The sequence below is a fragment of the Diaphorina citri genome, unplaced genomic scaffold (genome assembly GCF_000475195.1).
Source record: "Diaphorina citri unplaced genomic scaffold, Diaci psyllid genome assembly version 1.1 scaffold193, whole genome shotgun sequence".
NCBI classification, from domain to species: domain Eukaryota; kingdom Metazoa; phylum Arthropoda; class Insecta; order Hemiptera; family Psyllidae; genus Diaphorina; species Diaphorina citri.
This window is the reverse complement of record NW_007377630.1, coordinates 228,683-244,358: the sequence shown is the minus strand read 5'-3', so window position 1 is coordinate 244,358 and position 15,676 is coordinate 228,683. Positions and strand designations below refer to the sequence as shown.

Below are 15,676 nucleotides of genomic sequence, written 5' to 3'. Positions count from 1 at the left end.
CCGGGCGGGAATCGAACCCGCGGCCTAGCGCTTACAAGGCAGACGCACTACCAACTAAGCTAACTAGGCTGGCCCCAAAAAGAAAAAAAAATAGAAGGGAGCTCCATATCCAAGTAGAGAGTCAACGAGTAAAATTCAAAAGATACCTACCGACTGGGGTACGTTACTGTTCCCAGATGAAAAACTTTTGAGTCGCACTATATGTACATAAAACAGAATGTTCCATATTTTGTATCATTCCGACCATATTTTCCTTGGATTTACGAGACTGCCCACGTGAAATATGGTTGGAATTATGCATTTTACTGCAAGATAGCCATGGTGAGATATAATAGCTACGTACTTTAACAATGTCTCTTTTTTTCTTTCTTAACAAAATGTTTGTACCTTACATAGTTCCTTACATTTCTGATCCCTGCTCCCTTAAAACCCATAATTTATCTCAAGTGCAGCTGTTTCTGAGATACGTACTTGCTCAAAACTTTTTAAAAGTTTGATAAAGGGAAATGTACCAAGGGAGGTCTTTATTGTCCCGAAATCGAAGAGAGAAAGTGGACAGGATAGAAGAAAGCCGTTCAGGACAGGATAGAAGAAGCCGTTCGACTGAGAAAAAAAACTTGCTTGGGATAAATTTCGCCTAAGGCGGGAATCGAACTTGCAGCCTAGCGAAAAAAAAAAAAAAAAAAAAAAAAATCGTGTCGTGAGATTAATGCAGCCCAATGGCTAGTACACACCAATACATCACAACTATACATCAATATTCTCCCAAATTGTTTTTTTTTATGAACTGTGGTGGATGATTGATGATGTATAATTGTGTAATGGCCAGCAAACTGCTTGAACCCATGAAGTTTATAAACCAAGTGAGCGTCTTGACCACTAAACCATTGCGGTAAATGATATAGTGGGCCCTTGAAACTTTTGTAAATTATTGTAGATTTTCGTAAATACGTAAATAGTGTGTAAAGAAATTCCTGTAAATAATTTCCGAGAGCTAAGAGAGAGAGAGAGACAGATAGGGAGAGAGGGGGAGGGGAGAGAGAAAGAAAGAGAACGAAAGAAAAAACAAATACCATGTTTTATTATTATTTTTAAGTTTATTATATTTTATTGAATTTAAAATGATAAATGGAATATCTTATAATAATAAATGATAAAAATAATTCAAATAAGACTGCCTACAATGGAAATACGTATTTTATTAGGGAAGTTTCTCGAAATTTCAGAGATCTACATTTTGAAGAAAACAGATTTCGGACAAATCTAAATTTTAAAGAAAAAGAAAATGGATTTCAAAATTCAGAGTTTCGAGTGCTTAAGTTGAACTATTTTGACAGTTTAAACAAAATAGATTTCAGACAAATAAGAAGAATTGAAGAAAAAAAAAGGAGTAGATTTCAAAATTTATTACGGGTCTCGAGAAGGTTGGTGAAATCCACCATAATGGTAATAAAGAGCTGGTTTAAATTCCAGAGGAGAGAGAGAAAAGGAAAGGTGGCTTTTAATTGCATAAATTACAAAATTACAGGGAGAAAGGGTTACAAAGGAACCGAAGGGCAAAATAGAACTGACCCGAAAAGGTTAACTAAAAAACCCGACCCCGTATGAACGCAAAAAGGTGAGGAAGAAATGGGCTTTACTTTACCTCAATAATAGAAAAAATCTTGCCCGACGCCAGCCACTCACTATCAGGTAGACCTGACTGGCGGACCTGATCAGCTGTTGTATTTTATTTTATTGTCATTCTCTACTACCACCTATTAATTTACATTTACTTTGTTTTTCTAGTTAAGCAAGGTCTTTTTACTGAATTGTTAGTTGTATGTATTATTCTTTAACCCATCAAATATACGAGACCTTGTTTAGACTGGGGTAAAGGGACTTTTCAGTCCTATTCGGGCAGGATAAACAAGGTATATTCTATTCTATTCTAGCCTATTCTATTCTATTCTACATGTCAGGTCTACCTAACAGAGAGTTTCTGGCCCAAGGAACAGACTTGACTTTGTCTTACCCAAAGAGTAAGCGGCATTTTCGTGGAAGTACGTCTCCTCTTCATCCCCCCGGCCGTCAGGCGGTGTAAGGTCGTCCGATATGGTCCCTTTGGAGTGGGCATACGCGAGGGACTTCTGGTAACTGAACAGCTGTCTCTCCAGACTGTAGTTCTCCGCTTGCAGCGCCTGAATCTCTCGTCTGAAAGTGAAGAAAGTGAAAACAAATCAAAAGAAAGAAGAGAAGAAATAGAAAAAAAAAAGAAAAGAAATAAAAAAAGTAAAGAAATAAAAGAAAAGTGAAAGGGTTAGATAAAATACGCGAGGGACTTCTGGTAACTGAACAGCTGTCTCTCCAGACTGTAGTTCTCCGCTTGCAGCGCCTGAATCTCTCGTCTGAAAGTGAGGAAGGTGAAAACAAATCGAAAGAAAGAAGAGAAGAAATAGAAAGAAAAGGGAAAGGTTTAGGTAAAGTATAACCGAGGAGAAGAGAAAGGAGAAATTAACGCTAGGTTGCGGGTTCGATTCTTGCCTATATTGGATTTTATCCTAAAGGAGATAAGTTTCGATCTCGGAACGCCTGGCTTTCTTGTATTCTGCCCTCCTTCTCTTCGACTTTGAGACGATAAGGCCTCCGTTGTTACCTTACAGTTCCCTTATTCCCTTAGCTAATTTTCCCCTCTTTTAAACTCTTCATGGGTGAAAATTCTCACTTTAAATCCCTTATGATCACTAGGAGTATCCCTTTAACTCGCACTTCGTGCTAGGTGGGGGTTAGAAAAATATCAAGTATTTTTTTTTTTTTTTTTCTAATATCTAAGCAAGTTAAAGCGTTTTGGACTCAGTTTTTTTAGGTTTTCCTTATTTTATTTACAAAATAATAGTAGATACGAGTATGTATATTTAAAATAATAATAATAAAATGTTAAGTTATCCTAAATTGGTTGAAAGCAGTGAGTGAGAGTATACAGCTGTAAAATGTAGCCATAAAACGTTAGCTGAAAGGAAATATGAAGAAAATTCTAATGTTTATTAACCTAATAATTATGCATATTGAAATTCACTGCAGAAAATAAATAAATTGCAGAACTTAGAAAAGAAATTGCAGAAACTTGCAAAATAAAGTCACTGCAGAACTTGGAAAAGAAAAGAAACTGCAGAAACTTGCAAAATAAGGTCACTGCAGAACTTGTATGAAGAAAATTCTAATGTTTATTAACCTAATAATTATGCATATTGAAATTCACTGCAGAAAATAAATAAATTGCAGAACTTAGAAACTAAATTCAATGCAGAACTTAGAAAAGAAAAGAAACTGCAGAAACTTGCAAAATAAAGTCACTGCAGAACTTAGAAAAGAAAATAAATTGCAGAACTTAGAAAATAAGTTCACTGCAAAACTTAGGAAAGAAATGGTGCAGTCTAAGAAAAGCTCATTTGCAAAGGGAATTTTTAGCTGAACATAGAAAAGCTTTCCAGCAGAAGCTGCTTCCTAAAGTCTCTAGTACACACCGGCAACATTTTTATGCGGAAATTTGTTTCTGAACAATCTAGAATTATTTTTGCATCCAGCAACTTTTATAGAAAGCATTGCAACATTTTTCCACGTACTAGGTTTTATATCAGAAACTTGCAAAATAAAGTCACTGCAGAACTTAGAAAAGAAAATAAATTGCAGAACTTAGAAAATAAGTTCACTGCAAAACTTAGGTAGAAAAGAAAATAAATTGCAGAACTTGGAAAATAAGTTCACTGCAAAACTTGGGAAAAAATGGTGCAGTCTAAGAAAAGCTCATTTGCAAAGGGAATTTTTAGCTGAACATAAAAAAGCTTTCCAGACAAGCTTCTTAAAGCCTCTAGTACCCACTTTCGAAGAAAAATTGTTTCTCAACAATCCAGAAATGTTTTTGCAACTACCCAGCAACTTTTTCTGGAAAACATTGCAACGTTTCCATACGTACTAGGTGTTATCTTGAAAGTTGCTCAACATTCAAAACATTTATTTGGCAACACTTTATCAACTGGTGCAAAACATGTTTCCGTTGGTACTAGACTTAAGAAGGACTAGATAATACATATTATGAGTATTTTTAATGGTATCTTACAAATAAAGAATTATCAGTAGTAAATATTATATTTAAGTATATAGGTAAGTAAAATAAGTCACTTTATACAGTAAAAAATATAGAAATAAATATATGGGTTTAAAAAATATATCTCAATTCAGAAAGGTGTAGACAGAAAATTTCAAAGAGGGGACCTTATACTTCATTCAAATTAGGTTTGATTTCCGTCCGAGGCAAAATTTATCCCAAACAGATAGGGTTCGTTCTCGGAACAACTGGTTTCTCCTACTTTGTTCTCCTTTATTTGATTTTGGAATTCGTTTGATTTTCGAGGACGATAAGACCAAAAGTTACAGTTCTCTCTATCGAACTTTTTTTTTTTAACTTGAATAGAGCATACTTTATGGCCATCAAAAATTAAATACAAATAATAATTAATCAAGCTACTTACGTCCTAAAATAATAAATAAGGGTTTAATATTTAAAATCATATACCTACACAGTTCTTGAAAAAAGGATATAGGCTTACAAAATATTGAAAATAAAATTCGAGGAATCGAAAATTGAAAAAATAAATTTTAGAACAATTGACAGAGAGTATTCATTTTTCATTGGTTTAACTCGTGACGCATGCGTCACGAGAATTTTCATTTTAAAGAAGAGTGAAAATTTTAAAAAATACATGCTTCGTAATTGATAGTTCTAAGAATCTAAGCTATAGGTTACTATGGAGACATTTCTAAGTTACCTACGAAGACCGCTAAATTTGCTAAGAAGACTTTTTTTTTACAAACCTCAAGACTGCGATAAAGGAAAAGAATTGATCTAAAACCCAATCTATAAACAACTCAAACCAAAAACCTTTGACCATCAAAAGTCAACACTAATCGCAACTGTATTGTCAAGTCCACCTCCAACCACCCTGTATATATGTATAAGAAAATACACAGGATATATTTCCATACAGGATGTTTCAAAAAAAGTGGGTTAGAATTAGTATGAGTGAGTGAGTCAGTGAGTGAGTGAGTCAGTCAGTCAGTTACACAAGGGGCTGTATATATTTAGGATCCGAATTTGTCCCATGCGTTTATCCCAATTTAAATCCCTCTTGAGAAAAAAATCCCATTTTTAAATCCCTCGCAACTAAAAATTGATTAGTCTTACCTCATCTGAGTATTGTGTAGTCTACTAACATCATCGTATTCGTGATAGGTGGCTTGGAATAGCAGGTAGCTTTCCTCTCACTCTCTCTGTATCCCAACCAATTTTCCCACTTTTTAATCCCTCATGATTGCAAATTGCGAATTGAATCCCTTTTGAGCGAAAATTCCCCATGTAAATTCCTCAAAAAAATTCCCACTTTACATCCAACATAAGTAAAAAAATTCCCCCTTTTAAATCCCAAAATCCCACTTTAAATCCCTCCACAAGTTTAAAATTATTTGTCTTACCTCATCTGAGTATTGTGCAATCTACTAACATCGTCGTACTTATGATAGGTGGCTTGGAATAGCAGGTAGCTTTCCTCCCATTCTATTTGTACCCTGAGCTGACCTTTGTCCGTCAGATAGGGGCATCCAGGCTCTTTCAGCTGAAATAGATTTGAAAGAAGAAGAAGGATTTAAATCCCACAAAAGTATCAACTACCTGCTTGAATTAGAATCCCGCGTAGACTCCCTCCCCTCCCCTCCAAATTTCAAAGCAGAGGTATATGATAATCCCCTCATTTTCAATCCCTCCTAAACTAAAAACTCCCACTTTTATAACCCTCATGAACTAAAAAATCTCATTTTTAAATCTCATAATAATGACTGAACGGTGCGCCAGGGAAGGGGATATTATGCTCTTATAATCCCTTGTAAGCAATAATTTTCCCCCATTTTAAATCCCACATACCTAAAAAATCCACTTTTAAATTATATATATTATTATATAATAACTTAAATCCCAATTTTGCAAAAATTCCCATTTTTAAATCCCACATAAACGAAAATTTTCACTTTTAAATCCCATAAAAACAAAAAAATCCCACTTTAAATCCCTTTCTTTACCTCTTTCACCATCACGTCGGTTTCCATGATGATTCCCTCGTCCGACGCATCTTGGGCGTAGTAATGACTGAACGGTGCGCCAGGCAGGGGGATAGGCTCTACGTGGTTGGCTTTACCGTGATAGCGAAGCAGGTAGGCGGTCCATGAGACAAACCTGCCGAAAAAATAAGGAATGATAGAGACCCATTCAATAAAGATGGCGGTGAAACACTCATCTTGAAAGAAAAAAAAATAATAATAATAAAAATATAAACGAACAAAAAACGAGACATTGGTTTTTTTACTATCTCAAAAAAATATTAAATGGCCAGACCTATTTGGCTAAGCGTCAAGGTTCGATCAAGTAGGAAAAAAAAAACTAAAAAAAAGAGTCCCATTTTCGTCCCCCCGAAGATTTATGATCCGGAATGAAATGGAGCATTTCAGACCCATTCTTTTCTTCGACCCATCAATTCAGCATTAGTAGTTTTTGCTGAGGACATTAATTTCCGGAGTAAAAAAAACCCATGAATCAAAGCAGCCGTAACATGTGTGACAGACATTTCGAGTACTTTTGAAACTAGTGTGGGAAGTGGGAGAAGATAAAATAAGAAAGAGGAAGAGAAGAGAGTAGAGTAAAGAAGAAGAAGAGAAGGAGAAAAAGTGGAAAAAGAAAAGGGGGAGGAAACAGAAAGGAACTAAGAAAAGAAGAGGGACAAGGAGAAGATGAAGAAGGGGAAGAAGAAGAAAAATAGGAGGGAAGAAGAGAAGGAGACGAAGAAGAAGTAAGGAGGGAAAAAAAGAAGAAGAATTAGAAAACGAATACGAAAAAGAAATGAAAAACGAAGAAACCAAAATCTTGAATAGAAAGAAAAATGTAAGAAAGAAACTGTAACGGATCTCTCTAAAAAACGAGGGAGGAAAAGAAAGGTAGATAGATAGCAAAAGGGAAGGAGAGAGAGACAAAAGAGGGAAGAAAGGGATGAAGGGAAAGAGGGAGAAAAAAAGGGGACCCTCTTTTCTGCTCAGTAGAACAACTTGAATTTTTCAAAAGATTTTTTGAGAGCCTTCTGACATTTTTCTTTCCTTTTATTTTTTTCTTTCTTTTTTTTATCGTTCTACTCTTTGCATTCAAAACCTTTCTCTCCCTGCTCTCTCTCTCTCTTTCAATCGTTTATGTAAGTACTTTCTTCTTCTTTATAATCCCCTTTTAATTCTTCTTCCAATCGCTCGTATAAGTAGGTATGTTTCTTTATTTTTCTTCGTCTTCTTCTTCTTTGTCTTCTATTTTGTCCCCTCTCTCTTCAAATCGCTCATGTAAGTATAATTCTTCCTTTTTCTTCCTCTTACTTCTCTCTATCAATAGCTCATGTATTTTTCTTTATTTCTCCAACTCCCACTATTTTTTCTTCTTCTTCTTTTCCTCCTCCTTCGCCTCCCTTTTCTTCTTGATTGAGTTTTCAGTATGCGATACACGTCATTGTTTCTCAGTTTTCCAGATGGAGAAAAAGGGAGGAGAACAGAGTAGAAAGAAAGAGAAGAGGAGAGTTTTGAGAAAGAGAAGAGGAGAGTTTTGAGAAAGAGAAGAAGATGAACGAGCAGACGGAAATAACTGTAAAATTGTGAAACGAAACGACAATAAATTTAACCGTCACCAAACGTCATCATATAGGTACCTGGTTATTATTTTTCAGGTATTTCTAAAGCATTATTACGAGGAGGTATTTTTATTTTCCTTTTACTGGCAAAAGAAAAAAGTAAGCTCTAAAACTTTATTCGGCAATTTTGCGATAAGAAGCCGTTTAGGTAGAAGAAGGAAATCAGACATCTCCACTAATGCTGCGTGCGTTGCACATTGCATATACAAACAGTTTCACGGCATTCATACAAATTGAGATCTCAGTTCTTTTTGTTGAGAACTTGGGAATGATTTTCAACATTCCCTCTGTTATTAGAATGGCCGTTTGAGTGTTCCCATTACACACGACACATTTTTTTTCGTACCACAAGAAGTAGGAACGGGTCTTTACTGTATCTTTCAGACAGATGAGTGTATCTTTTAGACATCTGTATTTGTGTTTCAGACACTTTTCACAGAAAAAAAAATGTTTCAGAGAGTTAATTTCATGAGCAGGAACACAGAAAATAGGTCTTGTGGAAAAAACGTCTGACCAACTAAATGCAGTTTGAGACACATGAGAAATATTTACTCGCATGTAGTACCTACCTACTTTTCCTATAGAAAAAGTAGACTTGAAACTGTCCGCTGTAGTGCCTACAGTATGTCTACAACATCGGGGACTTCTGAAAATGGATGGCATGGTTAGTCCAGTGGTAACGCGCTTGCTTGCCATGCAGAAGGTCCCGGGTTCGAATCCCACCATCGACGAAAATTTGTACTTGTTTTTCGATTGCAAATATTTCAACGGGTTACTTTCTGGTGTTCTCGTGTTGACCCAGCACCTAAATGGGAAGTAATGTGTCTCTTCTCGCCCATCTGATGAGAGGCATACTACGGGATGGGCATGCTACGACACAGGCCACAAGCGTCTAATGTAGCAGTTGTTTCATTGCTACGAAATAAAAACGGCGGTGGAACACTCGTCTTTTAAAAAAACTCAAAAAAAAATTAACATCTGGACATCTACCAATCTACCTAAAGCTGACAGTCTAAATTAAGCACTACCTACTTGTTCTTATACCTGTGCATATAAGAACGTTCTTATTTTTCTCCATGAGAAGAGGAAGAAGATGACAGCAAGTCGCCCCCCCCCCCCAAAAAAAAAAAAAAAAAAGGGGAGGGGATACATTTTTTGTAATCCATTTATTCGCCCCACCTAAAAAACGTACCATTTATTGGCCCACCTGCCCACATTTATTTTTCTAATTTTTGTTTTTGTGACTACAATTTCGAAATACCACTGGTTCGATAGCAGTCTTTAAGCCCTTTCTTTTGATGAAATTGGATCTTGAAAAAGTTCGTCCAGTTCAGACTAATGTGGCGTAGACCCGCAGGTGGGCCAAGAGATGGTACGTTTTTTAAGTGGGCGAATAAATGGTACACTTACCCTAGAAGGGAGCTCCATATCTAAGTAGAGAGTCAACGAGTAAAATTCGAAAGATACCCACCGACTGGGGTACCTTACTGTTCCCAGATGACAAACTTTTGAGTCGTACTATACATAAAACAGAATGTTCCATATTTTGTATCATTCTGACCATATTTTCCTTGGATTTACGAGACTGTCCACGTGAAATATGGTCGGAAATGTCGGAATTATGCATTTTACTGCAAGATAGCTATAGTGATATAGGTAATACCTACTTTAACAATGTCCTTTTTTTTCTTTCTTACAAAATTTTTGTACCTTACATAGTTCCTTCCTTACATTTCTGATCCCTGCTTCCTAAAAACACATAATTTATCTCAAGTGCAGCCGTTTCTGAGATACTTTCTTCTTCTTCTTCTTCTTCTTCTTCTTCTTCTTCTTCTTCTTCTTCTTCTTCTTCTTCTTCTTCTTTAAACTTTTTTTTCTTTTTTAATACGAGTAGGTTTGATAGAGGGCACTGTAACTACAAAGGTTTTGTCGTCTCCAAATCGAAGAGAGTAGGAAGAGTGGAAGATGGGATATGAGAAAGCCAGCCGTTCCGAGAACGAACCTTAACTGTTTATGATAGAATCCGACGCTGGCGGGAATCAAACCCACGGCCTAGCGTTCTTTTCTCCTTTCTTCTCTCTCTTTCTCTCTCTCTCTCTCTCTCTCTCTCTCTCTCACTCTCACTCACTCACTCACTCACTCACTCACTCACTCACTCACTCACTCACTCACTGTTCTCCTCGGTTATACTTACCTCTTTCTCTTTAATTTTTTTATATCTTCTCGTTCTCCTTTGTTTCTTCTTCTTTTTCTTCTGCTGTTTTTCTTTCTTTCCATTTCTTCTTCTTCTCTTTTGTGTTCTATTTTTTCTTTCTATTTGATTTGTTTTCTATTCTATTCTCGTTTCTTTTCGTTTTCTTTTCTTTTTACTTTTCTTCTCTTTTCTCTTCATTTCTTCTGTTATTTTCTTGTTTTCTTTGTTCAATTTTCTAGATTTCTTCTCTTTAATTCTATTCTACTCACCTCAAATGATTGCGCGGCACATTCTGTATGTCCTTGTACACCATATGCAGCCTGACTGTTTCCGTATGGCAGTCACTCTTCACGCTCCACGCCTGTTTGTCCCGATCATAACATTGGGAGATAGCAGGCGCGGCAATGACTCCGGAACTGTTCGTACTGTCGGACTGGGAGAGAACAATGGAGGAGATCACCTCGGAGAGCGTGTTGGCCAGATGCATCTCCAGATGAACCCGGATCACACCCTGTATATACAAATACGTTAGGAACACACTAAATATACAAATACATTAGGAACACCCTATGTAATAACAGAGCAGAATACAAGAAAAAAGAAAAGAGAAGAAGAACAGAAACGAAAAGGATAGAATAGAAGAGAAAGAGAAGAAGAAGATAGGAAAAAGAAGAGGAAGACGAAGAAGAAAATGATGATTAAGAATAAGGAGAAGAAATAAAAAAAAGAAGATGAAAAAGGAGAAGAAGAAGAAGAAGAAGAGAAAAGAAGGAAAACAAGGAAGAGAAGAGAAAGGAGAAGAAGAAAAGAGGAGGAGGAGGAATAAGAAGAAGAATAATAATAATAAGATAAAGAAGAAGAAAAAGAAGAGGAAAGAAGAAAAGGTACTAGCTGTACTACAGGTATGTAAAATAAATAAAATAAAAATTAACCCTTTGACACCCGGTCCCCAGAACTCACCTTGTGAACCAGATCGTGAAATTTAACCCTTGGATGCCACCCGTAGCTCTTCCCGTCCGAATCACTCACATCGTCCACCACGCCGGAATCGATCCGACGGTCTCCGTCTCCCAAGACGATTGCGTACCGCACGCGGCACTGGTGGTCGAACCCGGTACATCTCTGCAGATAGACGGAAATGCGGTCATCCGAACTACCTGCGGAAAAATAGGTGGAAAAGTTCGTAATATCAAACCTCTTTAAAAAAAAAAAAAAAAAAAAAAAAAAAAATGTTTCAGAGAGTTAATTTCATGAGCAGGAACACAGAAAATAGGTCTTGTGGAAAAAACGTCTGTCCAACTAAATGCACTTTGAGACACATGAGAAATATTTACTCGTATGTAGTACCTACCTACTTTTCCTAGAAAAAAAAGTAGACTCGAAACTGTCCGCTGTTTGAAGTACCTACAGTAGGTATGTCTACAACATCGGGGACTTCTGTAAATGGATGCCATTTTCATCTGGACATTTACCAATCTACCTAAAGCTGACAGTCTAAATCTAAATGAAGCACTACTTGTTCTTATACCTGTGCATATGTTCTTCTTATTTTTCTCCATGAGAAGAGGAAGAAGAAGATAGCAAGTCGCCCCCCCCAAAAAAAAAGATTATTTTTTTTTAAGAGGTTTGACAGAGGGAACTGTAACTGCTATGGTCTTATCGTCCCGAAATCGAAGAGAGAAGAAAGACAGGATAGGTTGCGTACCGCACGCGGCACTGGTGGTCGAACCCGGTACATCTCTGCAGATAGACGGAAATGCGGTCATCCGAACTACCTGCGGAAAAGTAGGTGGAAAAGTTCGTAATACATAAAAAAAATACAGAAAAAATATTAAAAATCGGGTGTGAACATCACACGACTTTCCTTATCCTACTGAATGATGCTTTTTTGGGTGTTCTCCTAATCTAACTTTTACAATATTATCTCTAACCGTATAGTGGGTAGGTATAGCTGAAAACCACCAAAAAGCGGTCAAGATACCGCCGACTGTAGCACCTATCTCAACTAAACGTGTCGCATCCTTGTCACATTTGACAGCATACCAAATTTCAAGTCTCTAGCTCTTACCGTTCTCGAGATATTTTGTATGCAGACAGACAGACTGACACACACATGGACCAATGGCTGAAACTTTGTATTTAGGCTCTAGGGACCTCAAAACGTGTTTTGACACTAAAAACTGGCGATCGAAAATTTGACCCGATTACATTACTTTCCTTCCTATAGGATAAGGAAAGTAAAAATCCATGACTCGGTGGGGGATCGAACCCGCGCCCTCCTGATTACTAGGGTCACATCCGGTGGGAAACAGGTGCAATTAACGTTACAGAGCAAACAATTCATCATTCATTTAGAGTACGGTACTGCGATTTCTCTCTAGGTTTTTTTTTTTTTTTGCAATTGAAATAATTACTCCAAACGTATGGGAAGAGGAGGGGGAGAGAAGGAGAGGAAAAAGGGAGAGGAAGATGGAGGGAGAGAGAGAAGGAGGGAGAGAGAGAGAGAAGGAGGGAGAGAGAATGAGAGAGAGAAGGAGAGAGAAAAAGGGAGGGAAGGGGGAGTGGAGAGGGAGTGGAGAGAGAGAATGAGAGAGAAGTGAGGAAACGGAGGAGAGAGAGAGAAGGAGGGAGAGAGAATGAGAGAGAGAAGGAGAGAGAAAAAGGGAGGGAAGGGGGAGTGGAGAGAGAGAATGAGAGAGAATTGAGGAAACGGAGGAGAGATTAAAAGGAGAAGAGGAGGAGAAGGAAAAAGAGAGGAAAAAAAGGAGAAGACATATGAGAGAGTAAACGGAAGAGAGGGAAAAGGAGGAAGAATAGGAGAAGGAGAGAGAAAAAAAGGAAGAAGGGAAAAAGAGAAGAGGAGGAAGAGCTAGTAAAAAGGAGATGAAGAGGAAACTGATAGAGAGGAAATTGACACAAATAATAATAATAATAATAGGAAAAGAGGAAAAAAATAAAGGATATATTAACAGAGAGGGAGAAGAAGGAGGAGGTACAGGAGAATGAGGAGAGAAAAGGAGAGGATAGGGAAAGAGAAACAGGAGGAAGAGAGGAAGGGAAGAAGAAGGAAGAGAAGAGAAAGGAGAGGGGACAAGGAGAGCTCGATTTTTCACTCATACATTAAAAATGAGCCGAGTTCCGAGAGTGACCTTTATTCTCTCTTTCTCTCTCTCTATCTGCTCTCTCTCTTTCTCTCTCCCTCTCTCTCTCTCCCTCTGTCTCTTTCTCTCTCTCCCTTTCTCTCTCTCTCTCCCTCTCTTTCTCTCTCTCTCTTTCTCTCTCTCTATTTTGCTATTTTTTTTCCTTTTTTAATTATAATTGTATTTTCTGTGCTTTCAAATGGTCATTTTTATTCATTTGCCAGTGTACGCACTGTACGTAGGGACTGGTATGTTGAAGGTCTAGTCGGCACGTGCAAGCCTAGTGTGATACCCACTCGGTCACGGAGGTTGCTGTATTATAAAAAATTAAATATACCTTTTTTTCATCAACTAATCATTCGAATAGGGGCAAGAAGAAAGAAATTTGGAAATTAATAAAATTATTCGAGGAAGAAAGAGGTTTGATAGAGGGAACCGAAACTGCCAAGGTCTTATCGTCCCGAAATTGAAGAGAGAAGGATAGGATTTAGTATTATCCGTTATCCCTTCGAGATAAAATCAGATCCGGGAGCTAATCGAACCCGCGGCCTAGCGCTTATAAGGCAGACGCACTACCAACCAAACTGACCAGACTAGCATGTGTAGTAAAGAATGTTTAATAGTGCAAAACTGCAAAGAACTAGCAATTTCTTTCCTAACATGTACTGACTACTGAGTCTTTATACGTCTAAAAAGTACACAGGTACCAATTACGTTAACAATTTAATAGCTTATTCTAAAAGAAACTGCATAGGTAGGTACTTTGCAAATACATTTTCTTCTGTCTCTGATTGAAAGCTTTCAATGCAAGAAGGGTCAAAGGCCCTTTTTTGGAAAACTATGAACACTATGTAGAAACTACAAGAAAATCGATCTCAAGAGGCTTTCTTGGGGCTGAAAAAATATCGGTGAAGCCTATATTAAAGTCACACCAAACCCTTCTCTGCATTTCCCGAATACTGTAGTAATAGAAAGTAACAATACTTTCATTACTAGTATAGCTCCGCTATACTGTAGTAATAGAAAGTAAAAATACAGAAAAAATATTAAAAATCTGATGTGAACATCACACGACTTTCCCCTAATGAATGATGCTTAATTGCTTATTTGGGTGTTCTCCTAACCTAACTTTTACAATATCTCTAACCGTATAGTCGGTATAGCTGAAAACCGCCAAAAAGCGGTCAAAATACCGCCGACCGTAGCACCTATCTCAACTAAACGTTTTGTGTTGCACCCTTGTCACATTTGTGAACTACATACCAAATTTCAAGTCTCTAGCTCATACCGTTCCCGCTATACGAGTATTGTTAAATTACACCGAAAACCGCCGAAAAGCGGTAAAATGCCGCCAGCGGTTGCACCGATCTTAACCAAAAGTTTCGTGTCGCATCCTTGTCACATTTGACATCTACATTGCCTGAAAATCTTCCATACAATACGTACATTTTTGGTGTATTCAGGTAGGTTGGTTCTCAGCACACACATTAAAGCAGCCATTCTTAACCTATGGTCCGTGGACCACTAGTGGTCCGCGAGAAGGTTTCAGGTGGTCCGCGAGAGGGGAGTAAGGAAAAAGTCATCGTGTCTCTATTTTATATAACATACCCCTAAGAAAGAAAAAAAATCTTTCCTCTTTTCATACAACTTAAAAATAAATAAATAATAATGCTAATTTTTCTCATTTTCTACCTCTTTTCCTACAGGTAGATATAGGTCCTCTAATACATACCCATTGTCACATAGCATGTACAATGTACAATTGATTGCATATACATACATAATCTCAAGTGGTCCGCGAGATTTTTGGTTTATCAATAGTGGTCCGCCAATTCTAAAAGGTTAAGAACCCCTGCTCTAGCTACTACCGTTCTCGAGATATTTTGTTTACAGACAGACACACACATGGACTAATGGCTGAAACTTTGGATTTAGGCTCTAGGGACCTCAAAACGTCTTTTGGCACTAAAAACTGACCATCGCAAATTTGACCCGATTACATTACTTTCCTTCCTATAGGATAAGGAAAGTAAAAATCCATGACTCGGTGTGGACCGAACCCGCGTCCTCCTGATTACTAGCGTCACATCCGGTGGGAAACAGGTGCAATTAACGTTACAGAGCAAACAATTCATCATTCATTTAGCCTATGGTACTGCGATTTCTCTCTAGTTTGTTTTTTTTTGCAATTGAAATAATTACTCCAAACGTATGGGAAGAGGAGGGGGAGAGAAGGAGGGGAAAAAGGGAGAGGAAGATGAAGAAGACGGGACAGAGAAAAAAAAAGACGAAGAGGCTGAGAGAGAGAGAGAGAGAGAGAAGGAGGAGGGAGAGAGAGAGAGAAGGAAAGAGAGGGAAATAAGGGAGGGAAGGGGGAGTGGAGAGAGAGAGAATGAGAGAGAATTGAGGAAACGGAGGAGAGATTAAAAGGAGAAGAGGAGGAGGAGGAAGAAGAGAGGAAAAAAAGGAGAATAGAACGGTAAAGAGGAGAAGACATATGAGAGAGTAAACGGAAGAGAGGGAAAAGGAGGAAGAATAGGAGGAGAGAGAAAAAAAAGGAAGAAGGGAAAAAGAAAAAGAGAAGAGGTCTTATCGTC

At 37.6% G+C, this 15,676-nt stretch overlaps 1 protein-coding gene across 1 annotated transcript in view; it reads right to left on the bottom strand.

Moving 5' to 3' along the window:
- The window catches only part of LOC103505761, a 22,400-nt gene that overhangs the window by 3,938 nt on the left and 2,786 nt on the right, over positions 1 to 15,676 (bottom strand). Inside the window, exons 2-6 of the mRNA XM_026821017.1 lie at positions 10,900 to 11,096; positions 10,209 to 10,450; positions 6,109 to 6,262; positions 5,509 to 5,648; positions 2,015 to 2,193 (exon numbers count right to left, since the gene is read on the bottom strand). Coding sequence (XP_026676818.1) covers positions 2,015 to 2,193; positions 5,509 to 5,648; positions 6,109 to 6,262; positions 10,209 to 10,450; positions 10,900 to 11,096 — 912 coding nt within the window. The remainder of the gene's footprint in view (positions 1 to 2,014; positions 2,194 to 5,508; positions 5,649 to 6,108; positions 6,263 to 10,208; positions 10,451 to 10,899; positions 11,097 to 15,676) is intronic.